A 24,497-nucleotide genomic window follows, 5' to 3' on the forward strand; every position below is an offset into this window, starting at 1 on the left:
TCTCTGCATCTCTCTATAGAAATGCCTACGTTTAAAGACTCCAATCTTAGTCAAGTGTCCAAACCTAGTACTGTCATTTATCTCATCTACTAAAATGTAACAATATACTGCTATGATATCACATGATTTTTAGTATACTGCTAGAGTGACAGTAAATTTGGCATCTTTGCCATTTCTGACTGTCGTAATCCATCTCTATCATTTTTTCTCTCTCTTTTAGAAAGTTGTTGAAACTTAATAGTAGATTTTTTTTCTTTTGCTGTTGGAGCAAATGTAATGCAAAAATAATATTTGCTGTGGTCACCCATTTACCACTATATACTTTTACCCCACTGTACAGTAGCTTACTTCCATTCCCTAATTATTTTATTTACAGTATGTATTTATGCAAGTTTACTTAAAAGTAGGTTAGCTTTGTTCATGATTGCTTTCCTTTAAAAGCAGAAGGTTAGAATAGAACCCAAAGTATGCAGGATGAATACATACATCGGATGATGTATTAATTTGTATTGTTATGTAGGCTACCTATTACTGTTAGCAGATAATACAACAAATTGTATCCCAATTAAACAAAATATGATGTATTTGTTTGCCAGAATGTTTTTAAAACAAATATGATTTTGCACTGAAAATGGTTAGAAATACACAACAGCACCAGTCTCAGCAACGGTAACTCATCTACTGTTTAGGGATTGAATCTTGGGTCACATCATTCTGTCAAAGCAACAGATGGAAAGAGCAAAGAATGACAACAACACTGAGAGGAAGGAAAAAAGGAAAAGTGAAGGGCTGGGAGGAGAGAGTGAGGGATGAAAGGGATTGATTGAGGACAGATTATATGGGTAAGATTAACAAATGAAGAGATCAGATCCTGTTAAAAACGGATTCACTCAGAAGAACTCTAGGCTTAACACATTTAATAACACAGCAGACACTATAACTATTCATCTAGATGTAGGAAATAGCTTTGTTATTATGGCAACATCCATGTCACAAATAGGCACTAAATCGAAAGTATGTTAAAGAGATAATTCTGCCATAATCTCTTTTTGTGTTCCACAGTGTAAAGAATGTCATATGGGTTTGGAAAAACATGAGGGTAAGCTCAATCGACAGCATTTGTGGCATAATGTTGATTACCACAAACATAATTAAAACGCATCCCTCCTTTTCTTTTCTCATTTTTTCTTTAAAAAAAAAAAGAAGCAAAAATGTAGTTACAGTGAGGCACTTGAAATGGAATTGAATTGGCCAATTTTTGGAGGGTTTAAAGGCAGAAATATGAAATATGTTAAAACATGCTGTAAAGATGTAATCAGCATTTTTACAGTCGATTTAGAGTTTTAGGGTTTGTTGAATTTACATCGTCATGACAAGGAAGTTGTAAAATTGGCTATAACTTTAAACAGAAAACGTTAGTAAGTGATTTTATCACACTAAAATCATGTTAACCAGCATATTGTTTATGCCTTGTGGCTATACTTAGTGAGTATTTTTAAGTTTACAGATTGGCCCCATTCACTTCCACTGTAAGTGCCTCACTGTAACCTGCTTTTTTAAAAGGAGGAGCAAGTCAAAATTATTTTTTGTGGTAATCAACATTATGCCACAAATGCTGTTGACTGAGCTTAATTTGTATTGAACCCGAAATATTACTTTAATTATGACAGAACGATGCTATTAAGTTCAAAACTGCACATATGTACATTGTACAATACATTGTATGTACCATTTTTGCAATTGTCTATGATCAGTGGAAAATATAATGCTGAGATTACAGTGCCACTGTCACTCCATTAACATTTTCCCATTAATGTGATGGATGTACTATATTTTGATGCATGTGATCTTGCAACTACACAATCAGTTAGCCTTTGGTTAAATTTTTTTCTCTCTCTATTTTCCCTGATGATTTCTCTCTTCTCTTGGGTTTTGGCCTTAATCCATTGACAGCCCACCACTATACAGCAGACAAGCCAAATCTCCTCTATCGCACACAAACACAGTTACCGAAGTACAGACACTATATTTGTATCAACAAAAACGAGACGCTCTACATTTTACCATCTGTAGGTCAGATGTCTGGCTGTCTAACAAAATAATAGTTCCATCCACCAATCAAAGACTAGATCTCCATGGATAACCCAACTAGGAGTTTCTCTGCACCATGCTTATGCCAGTTTTATATTGAATGATAATAATGATAGTGAGAAATGACATTTATAGTTCAGGGTTAAGGTGGAGAAAAATGTGCATTCTAATTTAAAGTAATACAATTTAAAAAAGAATATAAGAATTTCAGAATTTCTTACTTTTTGATATGTCTTCCTTTTGCAGATCTACATTCAATTAATTTCTACAAAGACATTGGTATCTAAAGATGGGCGGTGTTCGCTGTCTTTCTGCGTATCGCGGCGCCTTTTTGTGGTCCGTTCTGCATAACACGGCGGCTCATTTTTGCTTATCGTGGCCGAACCACCGGCCGCTCGGTTCTCCCAATGGCCATTCCGCCCCTGATCGGCCCTAAAGTGCGTTGGCCCACCGGGAAAATGCCCGGTATGCCAGATTACCAGTCCAGCCCTGATTTTAAGAGGCTTCAATGTGATTAAATGTGTTGTAAAACTCACCTTTACTATAAAACAATGGGTGAATGACATGAGAAGATGGTCAGAGTTGTCTTACAGAGATATTTTGAATGACTTTAAGTTGTCTCTATGGTTTTTCATGAGCACAGAGGCACATCAGTACGTCCACTGCATGAATGTATAGGATCTTGTGTAGTTGAATGAACTCTTGTTTTAAAATCTCTGCGCTCTGCTTCCAGTTGACATTCCCTGAGCACTTAAAAATACTCATGATAGCTTTTGACAACTTAACCTTTAAATCCACTTTGCTAGATAATTACACTTTGACATCAACTTTCATATGTATAATCAATTATATATATATATACACACTCACCTAGAGGATTATTAGGAACACCTGTTCAATTTCTCATTAATGCAATTATCTAATCAACCAATCACATGGCAGTTGCTTCAATGCATTTAGGGGTGTGGTCCTGGTCAAGACAATCTCCTGAACTCCAAACTGAATGTCAGAATGGGAAAGAAAGGTGATTTAAGCAATTTTGAGCGTGGCATGGTTGTTGGTGCCAGACGGGCTGGTCTGAGTATTTCACAATCTGCTCAGTTACTGGGATTTTCACGCACAACCATTTCTAGGGTTTACAAAGAATGGTGTGAAAAGGGAAAAACATCCAGTATGTGGCAGTCCTGTGGGCGAAAATGCCTTGTTGATGCTAGAGGTCAGAGGAGAATGGGCCAACTGATTCAAGCTGATAGAAGAGCAACTTTGCCTGAAATAACCACTCGTTACAACCGAGGTATGTGGCTTCACAAATGCTTTGCTGCAACACGCACAACCTTGAGGCGGATGGGCTACAACAGCAGAAGACCCCACCGGGTACCACTCATCTCCACTACAAATAGGAAAAAGAGGCTACAATTTGCAAGAGCTCACCAAAATTGGACAGTTGAAGACTGGAAAAATGTTGCCTGGTCTTATGAGTCTCGATTTCTGTTGAGTCATTCAGATGGTAGAGTCAGAATTTGGCATAAACAGAATGAGAACATGGATCCATCATGCCTTGTTACCACTGTGCAGGCTGGTGGTGGTGGTGTAATGGTGTGGGGGATGTTTTCTTGGCACACTTTAGGCCCCTTAGTGCCAATTGGGCATCGTTTAAATGCCACGGCCTACCTGAGCATTGTTTCTGACCATGTCCATCCCTTTATGGCCACCATGTACCCATCCTCTGATGGCTATTTCCAGCAGGATAATGCACCATGTCACAAATCTCGAATCATTTCAAATTGGTTTCTTGAACATGACAATGAGTTCACTGTACTAAAATGGCCCCCACAGTCACCAGATCTCAACCCAATAGAGCATCTTTGGGATGTGGTGGAACGGGAGCTTCGTGCCCTGGATGTGCATCCCACAAATCTCCATCAACTGCAAGGTGCTATCCTATCAATATGGGCCAACATTTCTAAAGAATGCTTTCAGCACCTTGTTGAATCAATGCCACGTAGAATTAAGGCAGTTCTGAAGGCGAAAGGGGGTCAAACACAGTATTAGTATGGTGTTCCTAATAATTCTTTAGGTGAGTGTATATAAAAAAATTTACACACAACACCTTCAAGTGAATGCTGCATTTTTGTAGTTCTTAAACTGTTTTCAAAGTGATGGCTCCGTTTGTGGCCTCTTGGAAAGGTGTGTCCACGTGTATCAACACGTTACAGGCTGTTTTGTGGGGGGTTTTTCGTCTTGCTCTGTATTTGTATTCATTGTTGGTATCTGTTTAGTCTGCTTGGATGATTCTTGATTGTAATCACTGAACAAAACACGTTGCTCAACTGGTCTATTAGCAAAGGTTGGATAATTCTTCTTGTGTGTGTTAATCTATTTAAGCAAGTACTAGTCTCAGCTGGATCATGTGAATTGTATGTATTAATACATTTCTGAATAGTTGCCTAGTAGTTAAAGATCTTGACTGGTGACCAAATGACCACCTGGTTGTAGGTTGTGCTGCGATAAAAAAGATTTCTGCTCTGTGTGTGGCTTGGTGGGTGCAAATGTAACAGTAGCCAGCTGGTACCTGATAGTGGTGGAGTGTGTATTGTGTTTGTGGTAATCTCCTGGCCTTAAGAGACCCACCTTTGACCAAGGCTTGAGGCTATGGCTTTTACTGCCGCATTGCTAGAATATCCAACTCCCATGTCGGGGATGAACAGTTTGAATACCGCTCGGGGCGGGTCGAGTAGGACCGATGACACACACACATATATGTGAGTGAGGGACGGGGTATATAGTAAAGAGAGTAGCTGTATGTAATGAATTAAGTGAGTGTTATTCATTTTATATGTAATTAAAAAAATGTAATTGTTATGCCATCTACTATCCCACCCCATTACATTGAAACATTTTAATTCAAAATGGTGAACAAAGGAAACAGCAAATAAAAATGGACACACATTTTGATCACAAATCACATTATAACACAGAATTGAAAATTTTTCTTTCTCGCCTCAAAATTGTTTTCGTGCAAATAGATTAACAACGTACTGTTATCTTAGCAGGGTGGTGGCTGGTGTTAATGTATGATAGGAAAGTTATACTTTCTAATTGCTTAAAATTATGGGAACACCATAGGTCTCACTCACCTAATGTTACAACACCTCCCGGTCTTTCCTGCACAACTGTACTTGGATGATCATTCTTGCGTCCATTACTCTTGGTTGAAATCTCATAGAAACAAAAATGATCTTCAGAAATTGCAAATAAATAAAATAGGTAGACTAGTCCTAATTTTTTTATACTTTGCTTACAAAAAAGAGAGGCGACAATAAATCTCATTACTGACATTTTGATGGTTTATCTTATTCCTCAGAAGAGTTGGGAAAGCTCTGGCAGACTTCTAGGTAAAAATAATAAGTCACATGCATTGCAACAAGAACAAATTTGAGAAATAACTTTTGCAACACTGTAAAATATCAGAAGTGAAGAAATGTTTAGGGATTTTTTAGATTACTTGCCCTTTGAATTTCTTTTAGGTTAAAGTGTGTAGTGTGCGTGTGAACATAGCGCAGTTTTGTGTGCTGGCAACTTATCATCTATCGCAGTGGAAGCAAAGCTTGTTTGGTGCCCCCTCGTGGTTAGATGTGCATAGTGCCGTTTTTGAAGACTTGACTGTCAAAGGTGAAGAAAGCAAAATATATATCTCTAGTCTATTCTGTTTGATGTAAAATATAAAATATAAAACCAAATAAAATGTTTTTTTCTAAACATAGAGTGTAATTTTAATGACCTAAGAAGATGTACATTGATCATCTTTCATGTCACAACTAATGCCTAATTTCGGGGAAAATAGTCACAATATATGGGGTAAGTTGTCACAGTTAAACTGCAAAACATTTTAACTGTAAAGAAAAAAAAACAAATGTTAAAAGCCATATATAAAAATATCAAAAAAAATTTGGTCAACTAATATTGTAATATGTTCAAAGACTTGCCCCGCCCTGACATTTATTATAAATACTCTTGTCCTGGGAATATAGTCCAACTTTCTGATGAAAATGTACTTTTATTAGATTGCTGACCCTCACCTGAATATTTGCCCAGTGGCAGTCTGTTCTGTAGGCGATATAGCGCGGGCGCCTAGGGCCCTGAAAATGCCTGGGAGGGCCTGCATATAAGTGCAATGTCAATTAACAGTTTTTTTTAATAATGCTGAGATTTATCAGTTACTTACATTTTGAAACTCCTTGTTGCTCTTAAGTATTTCATAGCTCACATATTCAGTGCAAGCAACACATAACAATGACGAGCAAAAACGACATATTAAGAATGAGATGAGCTCTGAATAATCAGCAAATAACAAATAATTGTTTACAACAAATACTATAACAGCAGTGTTTATAAAATTGGCAACAGTTAAGATATAAACAGTACACAGTAAACTCTATAATTTATTCATAAAATAATGCATTACTGGAAACTTGAGTACCACTTCTTATCACAGTGATATTTGACAGATTTCACACATACACTACTCAGCTTTGACAGAAATCAAGAAAATAAGTAATGAAAAGTATTACTTGGGGAGGGATTGAAAACGGTAATACCTTTATCTGGACCAAAAGCTAATTATACTGCTGGGTAGGAAAGGTGAATGGCATAATAAAATGTTTTGCTCTCACCCTAACATGTCCAATTCTAGCTAACCTCATAGACAAACATCCATTCATATTCATCAGTGTTTGCGTTTAGATGTTTATTAATAGGATACACTGTGAAGTTTGTTTGCTTTGGTGAAGGTTTTTTTTAAATAGGTAAAACATTGTTTTTGTTTTATAGATCTTAGAACAAGATCACTGGCCTGAAATGTAATCATATTTTTGGGGATGTGAGCATGTTACCACAAAACACAAAGCAATGTTGTCAAACACTGAAGTAGTTAATGATAAATTAATTATTCCAAATGAATGCTTTAACTTTTTGACTGCAATTTGTATATATATATATATATATATATATATATATATATATATATATATATATATATATGTGTGTGTGTGTGTGTGTACGTCCAGTTCCCCTTTTGTCTAGGGTTTGAGGAAAAGGGTAACAAAAGAACATGAACATCATTCATGAGGCTTTGTCTCCTAATGATTGCTCATCATTCCAATTCTAAAAACAAAGATATTTTTATTTAATGGATAAAATACTAATCGAAGATGGCTTCAAGAAGGGACCTGGCCAAAACCATCCATCCATCTTCAACCGCTTATCCGAAGTCGGGTCGCGGGGGCAGCTGCTCCAGCAGGGGGCCCCAAACTTCCCTATCCCGAGCCACATTAACCAGCTCTGACTGGGGGACCCAGAGGCGTTCCCAGGCCACTGTGGAGATGTAATCTCTCCACCTAGTCCTGGGTCTTCCCCGAGGCCTCCTCCCAGCTGGACGTGCCTGAAACACCTCCCTAGGGAGACGGCCAGGGGGCATCCTTACCAGATGCCCAAACCACCTCAACTGACTCATTTCAACGCAAAGGAGCAGCGGCTCTACTCCGAGCTCCTCACAGATGACTGAGCTCCTCACCCTATCTCTAAGGGAGAAGCCCGCCACCCTTCTGAGGAAGCCCATTTCGGCCGCTTGTACTCGCGACCTAGTTCTTTCGGTCATGACCCAACCTTCATGACCATAGGTGAGGGTAGGAACAAAAATTGACCGGTAGATCGAGAGCTTTGCCTTTCGGCTCAGCTCTCTTTTCATGACAACGGTGCGATAGAGCGAGTGCAATACCGCCCCCGCTGCCCCGATTCTCCGTTCAACCTCCCGCTCCATTGTCCCCTCACTCGTGAACAAGACCCTGAGGTACTTGAACTCCTTCACTTGGGGCAAAACCTCATTCCCTACCTGGAGTACGCACTCCATCGGTTTCCTGCTGAGAACCATGGCCTCATTTAGAGGTGCTAATCCTCATCCCAGCTGCTTCACACTTGACTGCCAAGCGATCCAGTGAGAGCTGAAGGTCACGGACCGATGATGACATGAAGACAACATCATCTGCAAAAAGGAGCGATGAGATCCCCAGCCCACCGAACCGCACACCTTCCCCACCCCGACTATGCCTCGATATCCTGTCCATGAATATCACAAACAGGATTGGTGACAAAGCGCAGCCTTGGACCCGGACACAGCTCTCGCTTTGGACGTACAGGGATTGGATCGCCCTAAGAAGGGACCCCCCCACCCCGTACTCCCGCAGCACCTCCCACAGTCTCTCCCGGGGGACCCGGTCATACGCCTTCTCCAGATCCACAAAACACATGTAGACCGGATGGCATACTCCCAGGCCCCCTCCAGGATCCTTGCGAGAGTAAAGATCTGGTCCGTTGTTCCACGGCCAGGACGAAAACCGCATTGTTCCTCTTCAATCCGAGGTTCGACATTCGGCCGTACTCTCCTCTCCAGCACCTTGGAGTAAACTTTACCAGGGAGGCAGAGAAGTGTGATACCCCTGTAGTTGGCACACACTCTCTGATCCCCCTTTTTGAAGAGGGGAACCACCACCCTGTTCTGCCACTCCTTAGGCACTGTCCTAGATTTCCACGCAATGTTGAAGAGGCGTGTCATCCATGACACCCCCTCCACATCCAAAGATTTCAGCATTTCTGGTCGGATCTCATCAATCCCCGGGGCTTTGCCACTGCGGAGTTGTTTGACTACCTCAGTGACCTCCCCCAGGGAAATAGAATCTGATCCCCCAATCAGCCTCCGGCTCTGCCTCTACCATAGAGGGCATGTTGGGATTTAGGAGTTCTTCAAAGTGTTCCTTCCACCGCCCAATAACCTCCTCGGTTGAGGTCAACAGCGTCCCATCTTTGCTGTATACAGCTTGGATGGTTCCCCGTTTCCCCCTCCTAAGGTGGCGGGCGGTTTTCCAGAAGCACTTTGGTGCGGACCGAAAGTCCTTCTCCATGGCTTCTCCAAACTTTTCCCACACCCACTGCTTCAACCTTCGGCCTAGGGTGCTCTGGTACCACGTACACTTATGAGCATCCTTATGTTCGAACATGGTGTTTGCTATAGATAATCCATGACTAGCACAGAAGTCTAATAACAAACATCCACTTGAGTTCAGATCAGGGAGGCCGTTCCTCCCAATCACGCCTTTCCAGGTGTCCCTGTCATTTCCCACGTGTGCGTTGAAGTCACCCAGCATCACTATGGAGTCCCCTACTGGGGCCCTATTCAGGACTCCATTCAGGGTCTCCAAGAAGGCTGAATACTCTGAACTGCTGTTCGGTGCATATGCACAGACAACAGTCAGAGTTTTCCCCCCCACAACCCGTAGGCGTAGGGAGGCGACCCTCTCGTCCACCGGGTAAACTCCAACGTAGTGGCGCTCAGCCGGGGACTCGTGAGTATCCCCACACCCTGGGAAACTCCAGAGAAGAATAGAGTCCATCCCCTATCCAGGAGTACGGATCCAGAGCCAAAACTGTGCGTCGATGTAAGCCCCACCAGATCCAACTGGTAACGCTCCACCTCCCTCACTAGCTCCGGCTCCTTCCCCCCCCAGTGAGGTGACATTCCACGTCCCCAGAGCAAGCCTTTGCTGCCCGGTCCATCGAGGCCCACGGCCTTCACTGCCGCCCATATGGCAGCGCACCCGACTCCTGCGGTTTCTCCAATGGGTGGTGGGCCCAAAGGACCTGGCCAAAACAACAAACAAAAAAAAGGTATACTAGCTAGTTATGAGAGGAACTGCCTAACCTTTGATCAAATAAAGTTAAACAATAAACCAAAATCTACCCTCACTCCCTAACTAGCCAAAAACAGGAGAAAAAGGTGGTCTATAAACAAAAAATGGCATCCTCCTCCCTATAATTTTCTATATAAGTGTTCCAAAATTATAGTCAAGCAATTTAGTACTTTCTTCAGTCTTAGCACGCATGCACACACAGCTCAGATCTCGGCTGCATCTCTAATCAGGGTGTGATTGCTTGCAGCTGCTGCTTCAGCTCTTTCATTAAAGAGAGAAATATATTTTTTATTGAATACAATTTTGGTAACACTTTACAATAAGGTTCAATTCGATAATTCATTAGCTATCATGAAATGACGGTGAACAATATTTTTAGTAAAAAAAGTTGTTAATTAGTTCATAGAGAACTAATGTTAACATATCCAACTTTTTATTTTAATGTATGACAATTTATTTATATTCTGGATATAGGAATTAACATTAAACAAGATTAATAAATTATATAAAAGTGGTGTTTATTGTTAGTTCATGTTAACTGATGTAGTTAACTAACATTAAGAAATGAAACCTTTTTGTTAAGTGATACCACATTTTCGGGTAAATCATCTCTTTGAGAATATAATTGTAATGTTTGCAGTCCAAGGAGTCAAGAGACTCAAGAGTGAACCTTGTTGCTAAATCAGCTAAGTTGTATATTCAAAACAGATATGCATACTTAAGATAGATACTATGTTTTAATTGTGTATAAATTATTAATGTTATAGTATTCATATTATAATGTATATTGTTATAAAACTGACTGATTCAAATGGCAGAGAAAATACCTTGGATACATACAAGTTGAAGTCAGATGTTTACATACTAGGGCTGGGATAAACGATTATTTTTTAAACGATTAATCTGGCGATTATTTTTTCGATGCATCGATTAATCTAACGATTCATTTTTTCAGTCCGATTCGATTTCGATTCGATTAATCGACTTGTGACAACACCAGTAATACCGGTTTCATCGGGGGTGGGGGTGTATAAAATGTTAAAAAAAAACATTTGCCAGGAGTTTGATTGACTGGCGATCTGATCAATCAATCATAATACGCCATTTTTGTCCGACAAAGTAGTCAGGAGAGAGAAGATTAATGTCGGTGGATTTGAATTTGAATAATGGATTGTAGGCTACTGTACTGACATCTTTCCGCGTTGTTAAAACAACAGTCCTTCTGATGTAGGCTACATTCATGTTTAGCCTATTTGATGCTATAAATTAACCAAGGAAAAGATGATTGGTTCACGAGCAGCTTTAACTGAGGCAATCTGTGACGACACATTAAAGAGCCACAAAATAGTAGGCCTATTTATGGTTTAATTTTCTTTGAATGACCAAATTTGAAAGTTGAGACTTTATTAAATTTTACCTGCTTGGTCCTGTCTGTCAGCGCGTTGTCAGTGTCCTCTATGTATTTTTCACGACATTCATAGCTATAAGCACATTATTAATAGCTATAAGCGAAAAGTTTAGGTGTCGACAACGTATTATAGCCTACTCCAACATCGAGTGCAAAGTGGGGAGTTGAAAAAAAACTTACGGTGCTCTGTCATCTGCAGCTGCAACCGGGTGGCGCTTCTTCAGGTGCTGGTGCATTGCCGTGGTGCTAGAATGGAAGGCCATCTCCATTTTGCAAAGACGACATATCACGGAATTGTTTCCTTTTAAATTAAAGAATTCCCATACTTTAGAGGAACGAGTGCATGCCGCCTTGCACTTCTGATAGTCTGAGGAGCCACTCGTGTTGCTACTAGTTGCCGGCGCCGCCATCTTTGTTTTGGGTCCGACGAATCGACGCGCATATTTTGCGTCGACGTATTTTTTGCGTCAATGTCATCGATGACATCGACGCGTTGTCCCAGCCCTATTACATACACAGATATATTTAAACTAATTTTTCACATTTCCTGACATTTAATTGTAGAAAACTGTCCCTGTCTTAGGTCAGTTAGGACCACTACTTTATTTTAAGGTGAAATGTCAGAATAATAGTACAGTATGATTTATTGCAGCTTTTATTTCTTTCATCACATTCCCAGAGGGTCAGAAGTTTACATACACTTTGTTAGTATTTGGTAGCTGTAACGAAGTTGGACACTGGGAGCTGGTTTCTTCAAAACACAGGTAGAGAACTTTTAATGAACCTCTTCTCTGGTTTACAGCTTAACAATAACTCATCAGCTACACAGTCACTTAAACATATCAGTTTCACAAAAACATATCAGCTTCACAGTAAGGCTCTCGACCTAGTCTCTCTCTCTCGATCTGACACTGATGTGGTCCTTTTATGCCGCTCTCCCCAGTCTCACTACAATAAGAGACAGGTGTTTGTCATAATTTGGCTCAAGTGTATGCACCCATACTGCTTCCTCTCTCCCGACGAACACTTGACCATGCCCCCGCTGCCACAGTAGCATTGCCCTTAAATTGTTTAACTTACGTCAAATGTTTTGTGTAGCCTTCCACAAGCTTCTCACAATAAGTTGCTGGAATTTTGGCCCATTCCTCCAGACAGAACTGGTGTAACGGAGTCAGGGTTGTAGGCCTCCTTGCTCGCACAGGCCATTTCAGTTCTGCCCACAAATTTTCTATTAGATTGTGGTAAGGGCTTTGTGATGGCCACTACAATACCTTGACTTTGTTGTCCTTAAACCATTTTGACACAACTTTGGAGGCATGATTGGTTTATTGCCCATTTGGAAGACCCATTTGCAACTGAGCTTTAACTTTCTGACTAAGGTCTTGAGATGTTGCTTCAATATATCCACACAATTGTCCTTCCTCATGAAGCCATCTATTTTGTGATGTGCACCAGTCCTGCAGCAAAGCACCCCCACAACATGATTCTGCCACCCCGATACTTCACAGTTGGGATGGTGTTCTTCGGCTTGTAAGCCTCACCCTTTTTCCTCCAAACACAATGTTTATTATGGGAAACCGTTCAGTTTTGTTTCATTAGACCAGACAACATTTCTCCAAAAAGTAAGATCTTTGTCCCTATGTGCACTTGCAAACTGTAGTCTTGCTTTTTATGGCAGTTTTGGACCAGTGTTTTCTTCCTTGCTGAGCAGCCTTTCATGTAATGTTGATATAGGAATCGTTTTACTGTGGATATAGATACTTGTCTACCTTTTTCTACCAGAATCTTCACAAGGTCCTTTGCTGTTGTTTCCAGGATTGATATGCACTGTTCACACCAAACTACATTTATCTCTAGGAGCCAGAATGTGCCTCGTTCCTGAGCGGTTTCATGGCTGCATGGTCCCATGGTGTTTATACTTACTTATTGTTTGTAAAGATGAACCTAGTACCTTCAGGCCCACAATTTTTTTTCTGAGGTTTTGGCTGATTTCTTTAGATTTTCCCATGAGGTCAAGCAAAGAGGCACAGAGTTTGAAGCTAGGCCTTAAAATACACCCACTGGTACACCTCCAATTCAGTACACCTCCTATCAGAAGCCTTGACACCAATTTCTGACAATTCTCACAGTAACTTAGTGTATATAAACTTCTGACCCACTGGAATTGTGATATAGTCAATTAAAAGTGAAACAAACTGTCTAAACAATTGTTGGAAAAATGACTCATGTCATGCACAAAATGAATGTCCTAAATGACTTGCCAAAACTATGGTTTGCTAATATTAAATCTGTGGAGTGGTTAAAAAATTAGTTTTACTGATTTCAACCTAAGTGAATGTAAACTTTTGTCTTCAACTGTACATTAGATGGAGCGCTAGAAAGATGAGAGATGTGATGGGTCCATAAGTCTGTTTTAAGTGTTTCTCTTCACTCTACAGATGGTATCATTACACAAAGCGTTTTTGCAATTTCTGCCTTTCTTACTGTATTATGAGGGAGTGCCACGATATGATGAGACAAAATTAGATCTCTCCAACATTTCACGCTTACGATTAAGACTTTGCTGATTATAGTTTTATCACATCGCTTGCGACGCGGTACAACACTATTTGCATTAGGGTTGTGCCGATGGACGATATCATCGTCCATCGTGATGTCTGACCAACATCACGATGTAGAGCCACCGTCGTGATGCCACGCCCCCTTTTGCGAGTCTTGCTAGTGTGACTCACTAATCCTAGTCTCTTCTATAGTTAACCTAAAAACTTTGCAGGGATTGCTCTGTAAATTAAATTGAGAATATAACTAATGCATATATGCTATTTTAAATACTGTAGTATATGCCAGAGACGTGACGTGTTAGTCTGTGAAAATACCGTGTCAGGCAGGCTACACAAATATTGATCTTCACATTGTTAGCTTCTTGTCTTTTTTTACATGTCTTACACTGTACATTTAGATTAAAATATTTTATGTTGTAGGCTACAAGAAAATAGCCTTTATTAATTAATTATTAGTAGTTGTAGTGTCTCAGAAAATCTTGCTCATTGTCACATAGCTCTTGTATACACTGAAGCGGCAGTTTAAGATAAACCCAGACCAGCGAACGTCAAATAACTTTTGTCTGGTTAATACTTTTAAAGAAAAATTTCCTTGGCCATAAATCCATAATGTCAAATCAAATGAAAGAAACAAGGTGAATATGAATAACACACATTTATAAAACATAGAAGAACAACAAATAAAACAAGAAAACGGGAACAACACTCAGACCGAAACTCGGCATTAACATTTCACTTATAATTAGCAGCACAATTAACTTCAGCACAGGCTACAAAATAAATTATGTTATTGAAATATTGTAAAGTGGTCATATGAACTACACAAATGAACGTTTAAAAAATAATATGCAAAATCGAATATCTCCGCAACGGATTGCGAAAAATGCGTAAAGAAGTCTAATATCTTTCACCATAGACCATGTTTAAATTTCCATGTTTCTGGCCAGAAATACCAACATATTCACTTTATCTGGTTTTAATAAGCTGCGGATTGGAGTAACTACACTACCCGCTGTGCTGAAGACCCGCTCTGATGGAGTACTGGTAGCACATATGCACAGATATTTCCGTGCTAATCTTGCCATGAACGGAAACCTTTTGTCGTTCGTTTTACACCAAGTCAGCGGGTCCTCTTCCCCATCAATGGCCATTTCCTGCAGGTACATGGTCATTTCTGCCTCGACCTTTTGCTCATCAGTGAGTAAAATAATGAAATTATAGTTTTTAAGTGGAAAATAATATTTATGTAAAGAGATATATTAAAATAAAAAGTGCATAACTCTTCTTAAGTGAAAGCTAAAAAAAAAAATGCTTCACGTGTCGTGCAACCTACTGATAAAGCGCCGACGAGTCATTAGTTGGGTTAGTAAAATAACGAAATTATAATTTTTCATATAATTTTTGAAAATTATATGAAATTATATAATCCCCGCCCCACCCCACCGACGATATCATCGTCCATCGCGATGTTTTACTGTCAACATCGTCAACTGCCAATTTAGGGGACATCGCCCAACCCTAATTTGCATGTTCAATTAACAGGTTTATACCCATTTATAAAGTTCAGTAAATATGTGTTCCCCACTGCTCACACTCACAAGCTGCTAAACTGCACCAGGACCGAAAGTGAGAGGGAGCCGCGACAGAGGGAATTCCCTGCATTTTGAAAATGAAACATGCTGGAATGATAAAAATTGTGCTCAATCCCGCAATCCTGCACTAATGAGCTAACATTTGTTAGGCTACTTTAATTAGGCTACTTGTCCGGTCGTGCAAGTAAAATTCTCTTTAACTTGCCTGTTCAAAATTCCACTTGTCGCGGACAAGCGTTAATGTCTAGCATTGTATATACATACAGTATATATAATGCATGATGTTGGTAACACTTCACATGTTTTACAGAGTATGTTGTCATTTTATACATTTATTAATGACACTTTCTCTTGGTTAAAACAATGATTTTAATATTGTTGTATATTACCATTAAAATGTTTCCTGTTTCATGAATAGTCTTGCTTAACTGTTAGCCTAACTACAATACCTGCCTATAATAGGCAATTTATGGCAGGTCGCCGTTATGACAACTTACCCATAAAGTTTGATAACATTCCCTGTTATTGAGGCATGTTGTCCCAAAAGGCCAACTTCTGTCTTTTTTCCTGTGCAATTACAGTGTGAATGTTTAATAGCTTTTGTAGCCAAGACTACCAAAACAATTTTTTACATAAAAAATATTTTACATTTACAAACATTCACTAGAGTGAAAAGTGTGATGACTTGGCCCGGTCTCCCCTATTCTCTTTAGAATTGCTGCTATGTTACCAGCATGGGATCACATGCTGCTTCCGATTTTTCATGTGCCCTGAATTCGACCCCATGCTAGTGGTGCAACTGATAGCATATTGCATAATAAAAATCTCTGAATCATGGGTTCTTGTCCCATTTGAACCAGGAATTAATTGCGTTTACATAAACAATGGTCAGCGCAATACAGAGGTTGCATTTTCACTCTAAAATAAAACTTTTACTCTCCAGACGGTAGGGATTTGGGTCGGAGCACATCAACCATTTGTTATACATGGTGACTGATTGGTCTCGTGGCAATCCTAATGTAACTTTATTTTAATAAACCAAGATTTCATTTGTACGTCAGTGTACGTATATCATGAAACAGGACTCCACTTTTACTGTTGGGGTTTGGGTGTATGGTGAAAAGAAATGCATTCCTGTTGACAATTTCATCATTTCATCAATACAACTCACTTTTGGCACCACCCTGTGGACGTTTTATCTCAAAAATACTTCCCATTTCAGCCACTGGGGGTAAGAATTCGGTAAGATTTCAGCAGCAGAACTTTCGACCTCCTGTTGCAAAATTCACAGTCTTCACAGTGATTCGTATTGTGTACCATTATATTCTCCATATGTTTTCTGTCCTGTCTACGCTAACAATCAGTACAATATGTGCTGATTTAGCCTCATCTATTCATCCTCTTTTGCCCCTCTAACCTCTGGGGCTCATCTGCCTTCTAAAGATCATCTGTTGGATCGCTACCTGCTCTCCATTTTTCTACAATCCTACAGTCTGTTATCAGCCCTGCCAGCTGCCTTTCACTCTCCATGTAATCTGAAATGTTAAAAATTATTAAGGCCTATCCCACTCCTGCCTACCTCCTTTTTTCATTTTGTACCGTGTCAGAGCATTTGCTTGCAGTCCAGTTCAACAAGATGTGTGATTAGACACCTGCTGCCACCACAAGGCAAAATGAGGATGGAAAATAGAATGTGGAAAGGAGGAATGGGTGCAGAGAGAGAGAGAAAATGGGCACAGATGTAAGATGATAGCTTCAGGATTAGTTTGTTCAGAAAAAAAACTTGAAATAATGCTGAGTGAAGAAACAGGTCTCTCTGCTGCCAATCCTGTGCATTTGACTGTTTTTAGAGGTATTAACACACTAAGTCACCTCTTGTTTAAGCAGATCCACCCTCCCTTTGGATATGTGACTGTGCTGATGACGGGATCCTAAAATTTATATAATATTTGAGCACAGGGACCATAAGTGAGATATACTGGCAGGGGGGAGGGACAGAGAAGACCAGAGAGAGTTGGAGCAAATAGGAGAGAAATACAAATGATGGGAGTGAAGCAATCTAAAAGAAGCAGTATGAAGAAGGTAATGTTACCATTTTTTTATAAATATTTGTAGATTATATAGTCCAATATTACTTTTTTGAGAAGCTGTAGACTGTATGTATGAGTGAAACTGATTTTGAAAGTTACATTTCTGAAAATTACAAAGAATGTAGAATTTTCATTTTTGATGTCTGTCCTTTTAAAACATCAAAATAAAGTTTGTTATTTAATTTAAGCTCGTTACACTGTAAAAATTGTATTGATGTTTAATGGACAATAATTACCTTGATTTGCATGAAGACCTTATTTTAAACATAAAAGCTTCAGTTACATGTAAAGTATGTCCAGTGAGACTATTTCATCTGGAGTATTTGATCAAACCCAACAAATATAATTTATAACAGACGTCCTGATATTTCTGATGATTTGTGAAGACATTCAACCATGGAGATCCATTTTGCTTAAATGTAGCACATTTGAGAATCAGACTTTACTTGTCAGTCTGGAGTTTGTTTAGTCCATAATGAAATGGTTCCTTGCAAAGGGGCTACCGACCCTTGAGGGCAGTGGAGTGCCATTGGCTGCCACCTTGTTAGTGGGCAGTGGAGGTACGGCATATGAGGATGAAGATGATGAAGAGTTGGGGGTCGATCGACAGTTTGAGGAGCCGATATGTGCTCTGGTTCAGAACTGTACCATGCTGCACAACATCGTGGGTCCCGCCTGCATCTTTCTCCGACAGAGCTTCGCTCAGTCTCAACTTGTATGTACACAAATTCCCCCTTCAAATAAATACATCTCGATCAGTGAATCTTGTCATCACTGTGTCTCTTATTCATCCATTCATTCATCCATCCATTCAAGGGCGTAGCAGCCATGGGGGACATGTCCCCTGCACTCTTTAAAAGGTGATATTTGTCCCCTGCACTTTTCCAAGCTAAACCCATACCAAGTCCAAATGGTGGATTTGTAAACATTATTCTTTGCATTTTGTTACTTTTGGCTTGATTGAGCGACCATCCAGCCAATCACAGGGGGGGTTTCATGAGCCAAAACAACCCTTACGTAATAGGCCATCAGTCAGATTGTTTAATCAGCGTGGTTCTGTTCATTTCTACAATTTTATCACCATTGATGTTGATCTAAATTATTAATCTATAGATGAGGAACACACAAATGAGTTATTTATCAGCATATTGTTCTTGATTGGCAGCATTATGTGAAATGCACTGCAAAAAAATAAATAAAACAAAAGGACAATCCTTCTTTAAGCGCACATTGTAAGTGGAGTTTATATCAGCGCCTTCATCAGAGTCTTCATTAAGTTACGCTTTTTACATTATGTTTGTGTGGTAATAGTTTGATCAGTTCTTTTTGCCAATTTAAGCAGATTACTAGATCTGTTATATATTTAAAGCTATTTTTAATATAAGCTCCTGTTGTTGGTGTTCTGTCTATAAGCTGTAGGAAAAAAGATAGATCTGCTGTTCTTAGAACACTTTTTACTGCAGTGAATATGTAAACATATACATGAATATGTATGGATGTTATTGAAGCTCAATATGAATTCAGGACCAGCTCTGTATTTTATTGTCATGTCAGAAGCAAGTGCTCCACAAGATACCCTCTTTTTTGCAGCTAATTTAGCCAAATTTTGCACTGCAAGTGTTGGGTCTATATGAGCCACCTACTGACAGCTGTGTCCCCCCACTTTTAACATGACTGCTATGCCCCTGCATCCATGTTTTATTTATCTGTGTTGAGTCAAGCCACTCATTCTTTTCCTTCAACTCCATAATGACCTAATACCTACCACACTGTCATGGTACTGGAGGATACCGAGTCATTGTCCACTAATCCCCATCCAAAGTGAGTTTCCATCATAAATTATACCGTGTGTAGTACAATACTTTTTGAAAGTCAAAGTTAGGTCTATTGCATTTTTGCAGAGTAGTGGAAAACAAACAAATGTGGTTCAGATTACATATAGATGTTCATTTATGGAGCATCTTTAAGGTAAAGTACATTAACGTTTTCAAAGTTTTCATAATTCCATATTAAACACAATTGTGTAACACTTTACAATAAGTTTGTATTTGTTAACATTAGTTAACTACATTAGTTTACATGAACTTACAATGAACAGCACTTATTCATCACTTATTAATCTTGGTTAACATGAATTTCAATCTATACCAATAAATGTTTTAATTAAAAGCTGTATATGTTAACGTTAGTTCATGCATAATGAACCGGCATCTACTTACAATGAACACTTGCACATTTAAAGATGAATAATCTTTTAATCTTTAAAAAAAAAATATTAATAATTGCAAAGCACAACCTTCTTAAATATTAAGTGCATACATATATTGTTCATTACTATATCACTATTAGTCAATCCATACGTAGTTACACTCTCACATAGACACTAACATGGAATGCAACCCAAACGCAATTTCTGTAGGTGTGCAACAAAGGTGGGAATCTTTATATCTATAATATAGCCATTATATTAAAATAATACCTGAGAGGAGTATGGGTCTGAATGAAGAAATAGCAAAGTAGGGTTTTTAAGATTGTAATTTAGATTCTAAAGTGTGGATTGATGATTTGAAAATATGGCTCCATGAAGCAGTGCAATAGTGCCTGAGACCACTTTAAGTTTAATATCCTATAGATCTATTGGGTGTTTTTATTATTCATGAAAGGATCTTGTTAAAACTCATAGTCCTTGTGGGACTGGAAACTGACAGTCATTGTGTAGGGAAGAGTTCGGTAAGGCATTTCATTTCAAAGATGAAAGGTGACATTTTGATTTGTGCGGGATTCCAATGGTAGACATACATACAAGGAGGAAAAACTGCATGTTTTGTAGCTTAATGTTTCACATCAGTATCAGCTTTGTCATTATTCCAGAATCCATTTTCATGGATAGGGAATTACTCTCCCTTTTATCATATTGAGAATCCTGCCACAATAAATTATATTTTCATTTGATCTCTCTGAAAGTTGTTCTTCTTTTCTCTGTTGACTTTGTCTGACAATTGTGTCTTTTTTCAGGCGAATTATTTTCATTTGCTATTATTCATTATGACTGGTAAATCATAATATGCACATAGTAATAGTACAGGATGGTAAAGATGCAAATGTTTTGTGTGTGTGTGTGTGTGTTGAACTATGTAATACTATATATGGGTAGCTTACGCATAACATGTCCATACCTTGGTTTTTTTTTCACATTTTAGGTAAAAAATTTACAATGAAAGAGTAAGTACATATTTTCATTTAAGTTTTCGACATTTGAATCACCGTTTCGCTTTCACTAGTTTGTTTCTAAAGGCCCTGTGGTGTAAGAAATACATTTTTTAAATGACAAATATTCCATGTAATCTCTTGTTTAATGCAAGGTCCTAAAATCTGCATGTATAATAATTAACAAACTAGCAAAATGTAGTTTAAATTGTTTTAGTTAGAGTATTGCATGTCACATCAGCGCACCATGTGTCTTTGAATGGTGATTCTTACTAAAATAGATGTTCTTCACTAAAAACATAAGTGAACTCCATTCGACTCCATTTGTTGCCTGGCAAGCAGACTCTTGTAATCTGTTCACCGTAGTGACCTTTTCCTGCTGCTTGCATCATGCTTGCCAATTCATGGCAGTAATCAGCCTAAATACTCTCCAGCTTTGTGAATATGTTCAGGTTGGCCACTGCCAAAACACAGGCTCAGTCAATCAGATCAAAATCTAAACCCTTCCATTTTTATTATCTTATTTATGTAATTGTAAGGCTTCTCACAGGAAGGAGGACAGGAAGCAGGTCTTCAGTACAAGGTAAGCTTTTAATTCCCTTTGTTTTTATAACACAATACACACAATATAATACAAGCGCACTGAGTTGGCTTGTCGTCTCTCTCCGACTGGAGGCTCTGTGTCTGCTTTTATGCCGCTCTCCTCGTGCTCACTGGAATTAGAGACAGGTGTTAGGCATAATTTAGCTCAGGTGTAAGCGCCCTTACCGCTTTCCTCTCCCGGACGGGTGCTTGACCACGCCCCCGCTGCCACATACCCCCACTGCCCAACTCAGGCCGGGGCACCATCCGGCCTGTCTACCACTCCCCCCCATTTCTGGAGAGAAAGTCAGCGACAGCCATCTGCACCCCCGGTCTGTGGACCACCTTGAATTTAAAGGGCTGGAGAGTCAGGTACCAACAGGTGATCCGGGCGTTAGTATCTTTCATGCGGTGGAGCCACTGGAGCGGGGCGTGATCCGAGCAGAGGGTGAAGGCCTGCCCCAGCAGGTAATACCGGAGGGTGAGGACCGCCCACTTGATGGCCAAACACTCCTTCTCCACGGTGCTGTACTTAGTCTCCCTCAAAGAGAGCTTCCGGCTAATGTACAGCACTGGGCGCTCCTCCCCCTCAACCACCTGCGAGAGTACGGCCCCCAGTCCTCTGTCTGAAGCGTCCGTCTGCAAAATAAAAGAGAGAGAGAAGTCAGGTGCATGAAGAAGCGGCCCCCCACAAAGTGCGGCTTTAATCTACATAAACGCCTGTTGACACTGCTCCGACCATTGAACCGGATCTGGAGCCCCCTTTTTAGTGAGGTCAGTCAGCGGGCTGGTGACGTCCGAATAATTAGGCACAAACCTTCTATAATAGCCAGCCAGCCCCAGGAACTGCCTCACCCCCTTTTTGGTCTTAGGTCTAGGGCAAGTCGCAATCGCCGCGGTCTTATCAATTTGGGGACGCACCTGGCCATGACCCAAGTGGAACCCCAGATACCGTACCTCCGCACGCCCAATCGCACACTTCTTAGGGTTTGCTGTGAGCCCCGCCCGCCGCAGCGATCTCAGGACGGCCCTCAGATGTTGCATGTGCCGCTGCCAATCATTGCTATAAATGATAATATCATCTAAATAGGCAGTGGCGTAAGCAGTATGCGGTCTGAGGATCCGATCCATGAGTCGCTGAAACGTGGCCGGAGCCCCAAACAAACTGAAAGGAAGCGTCACAAATTGGTGTAATCCAAACGGCGTCGTGAAGGCTGTTTTCTCACGGGACATTGGTGTCAAGGGGATCTGCCAATAACCCTTTGTTAAATCCAAGGTCGAATAAAATCGAGCAGTACCTAACCGATCGAGCAGTTCATCAACACGGGGCATTGGGTACGCGTCAAATTTAGACACCGCGTTGACTTTTCTGTAATCCACACAGAATCGAACAGACCCGTCGCTCTTCGGAACAAGAACAACCGGGCTGGACCAATCACTGTGGGATTCCTCTATTACGCCCATATCAAGCATCGCATCTAATTCCTCCTGAACTATTCTCTTTTTATGTTCGGGTAAGCGATAGGGGTGGCTACGTACCACCATGCCCGGTTCGGTCTCGATGTGGTGCTGTATGATGTTTGTACGGCCCGGTAGAGGGGAAAACACATCTGCAAATTCCATTTGTAGATCGGAAACCTCTGTGAGTTGACGCGGTGAGAGGTGATCTCCACAAGTAACTGGGGTGTTGAGATTGCGAGCTTTGTTTACCTCCGGTCCGAGCTCCGCCCTCTCCGGAACTAGTGTGGCCAACGTCACAGAGGCCGCCTCTTCTCTCCACAATTTCAGGTGGTTGAGATGGTATATTCGGTACCATCGAAACGTACTCTATCGGTACGTTTAACTTCATAATCGAGATCCCCCACTCGTCGTGTGACCTCAAAGGGTCCTTGCCACTTGGCGAGTAATTTAGAGCTCGATGTTGGGAGTAATACAAGTACCTTATCTCCCGGTGCAAATTCCCGTAGCCGAGCACCCCTGTCATAGAGCCGGCGTTGGCGTTCTTGAGCCTGGAGTAAATTCTCCTGTGTTAATTGCCCCAGTGTGTGGAGTTTTGCTCTAAGATCAAGAACGTACTGAATTTCATTTTTGCTATTAGAAGGTCCCTCCTCCCAAGCTTCGCGGATGGCGTTGAGGACCCCGTGTGGGCGTCGCCCGTACAGCAGCTCAAACGGGAAGAACCCTGTGGAGGCTTGTGGGACCTCTCGTACTGCAAACAACAGGGGGTCCAGCCACTTATCCCAATTTCTAGCGTCATCGTGTACGAATTTACGAATCATGTTCTTGAGCGTCTTATTAAATCGTTCCACTAAGCCATCCGTCTGCAGATGGTACACGCTAGTGCAAATCGACTTAATGCCCAAGAGCTCGTAAAGTTCGTGGAGTGTTCGTGACATAAAAGTCGTGCCTTGATCAGTGAGGATTTCTTTTGGAATCCCCACCCGGGAGATTATCTTGAAGAGTGCCCCTGCAACACTACGTGCGGAGATGTTGCTCAGAGGCACTGCTTCCGGATATCGCGTCGCGTAATCCACTATGACTAACACGAAGCAATGTCCGCGTCCCGTCCGTTCTAATGGCCCGACGAGGTCCATCCCAATTCTTTCGAAGGGGACCCCGATCAATGTTAGAGGGCGCAATGGCGCTTTTGGGGTGGCCGGTGGGTTTACCAGCTGACATTCACGGCATGCCGCACACCACCTGCGGACGTCACCGCCAATGCCTGGCCAATAGAAACGGGCTATTAGACGGAGAAGTGTTTTTCGTTCCCCTAGGTGACCGGCCATAGGATTATAGTGAGCCGCCTGGAAAATCATTTCCCGGCGGCTCCGTGGAATCAACAGTTGTGTCACTTCCTCTTTTGTTTGAGCGTCCTGCGTCACTCTATATAGACGATCTTTAATCACGGCAAAATACGGGTATGAAATGGCGATGCCCGGCCGAAGCTGTTGACCATCAATTACTCTCAGTTGGTCAAGAGCATGTTTAAGGGTTTCGTCCCGCGACTGCTCTAGAGGGAAGTCCCCCTCGGGGCAGAAACGGGCCCTGGGGAGAAAACAGAAGGAGAGAACATAGGGGAGGGGGCGAGGGCAGGGGCAGACACAAGGGAAGGGGAAAGAGAGAGAGAGACGAAGAAGAAGAGGGCTCGTCCGCCCTCGGGATCGCAGCCAAGTGGTCCTCCGCCAGCCGAACAGCTTCCTCCAGCGACGCCGGGCGATGGCACT

The 24,497-nt window shown here is 40.9% G+C and overlaps 1 protein-coding gene across 2 annotated transcripts in view; it reads left to right on the forward strand.

Annotated features, from left to right (window-relative positions):
- Positions 1 to 24,497, forward strand: part of cabp2a (calcium binding protein 2a) — a 42,835-nt gene that overhangs the window by 4,877 nt on the left and 13,461 nt on the right. The window contains exons 1-2 of one of the 2 annotated variants that reach the window (XM_052126759.1): positions 17,435 to 17,476; positions 17,981 to 18,199. The exons of the other annotated variant lie outside the window; for it this stretch is intronic. Of the exons in view, the coding sequence (XP_051982719.1) occupies positions 17,435 to 17,476; positions 17,981 to 18,199 (261 nt within the window). Of the gene's footprint in view, positions 1 to 17,434; positions 17,477 to 17,980; positions 18,200 to 24,497 lie in introns of those variants that run through there. 2 annotated transcript variants of the gene reach the window in all.

The sequence above is a fragment of the Xyrauchen texanus genome, chromosome 5, assembly GCF_025860055.1.
Source record: "Xyrauchen texanus isolate HMW12.3.18 chromosome 5, RBS_HiC_50CHRs, whole genome shotgun sequence".
Lineage (NCBI taxonomy): Eukaryota > Metazoa > Chordata > Actinopteri > Cypriniformes > Catostomidae > Xyrauchen > Xyrauchen texanus.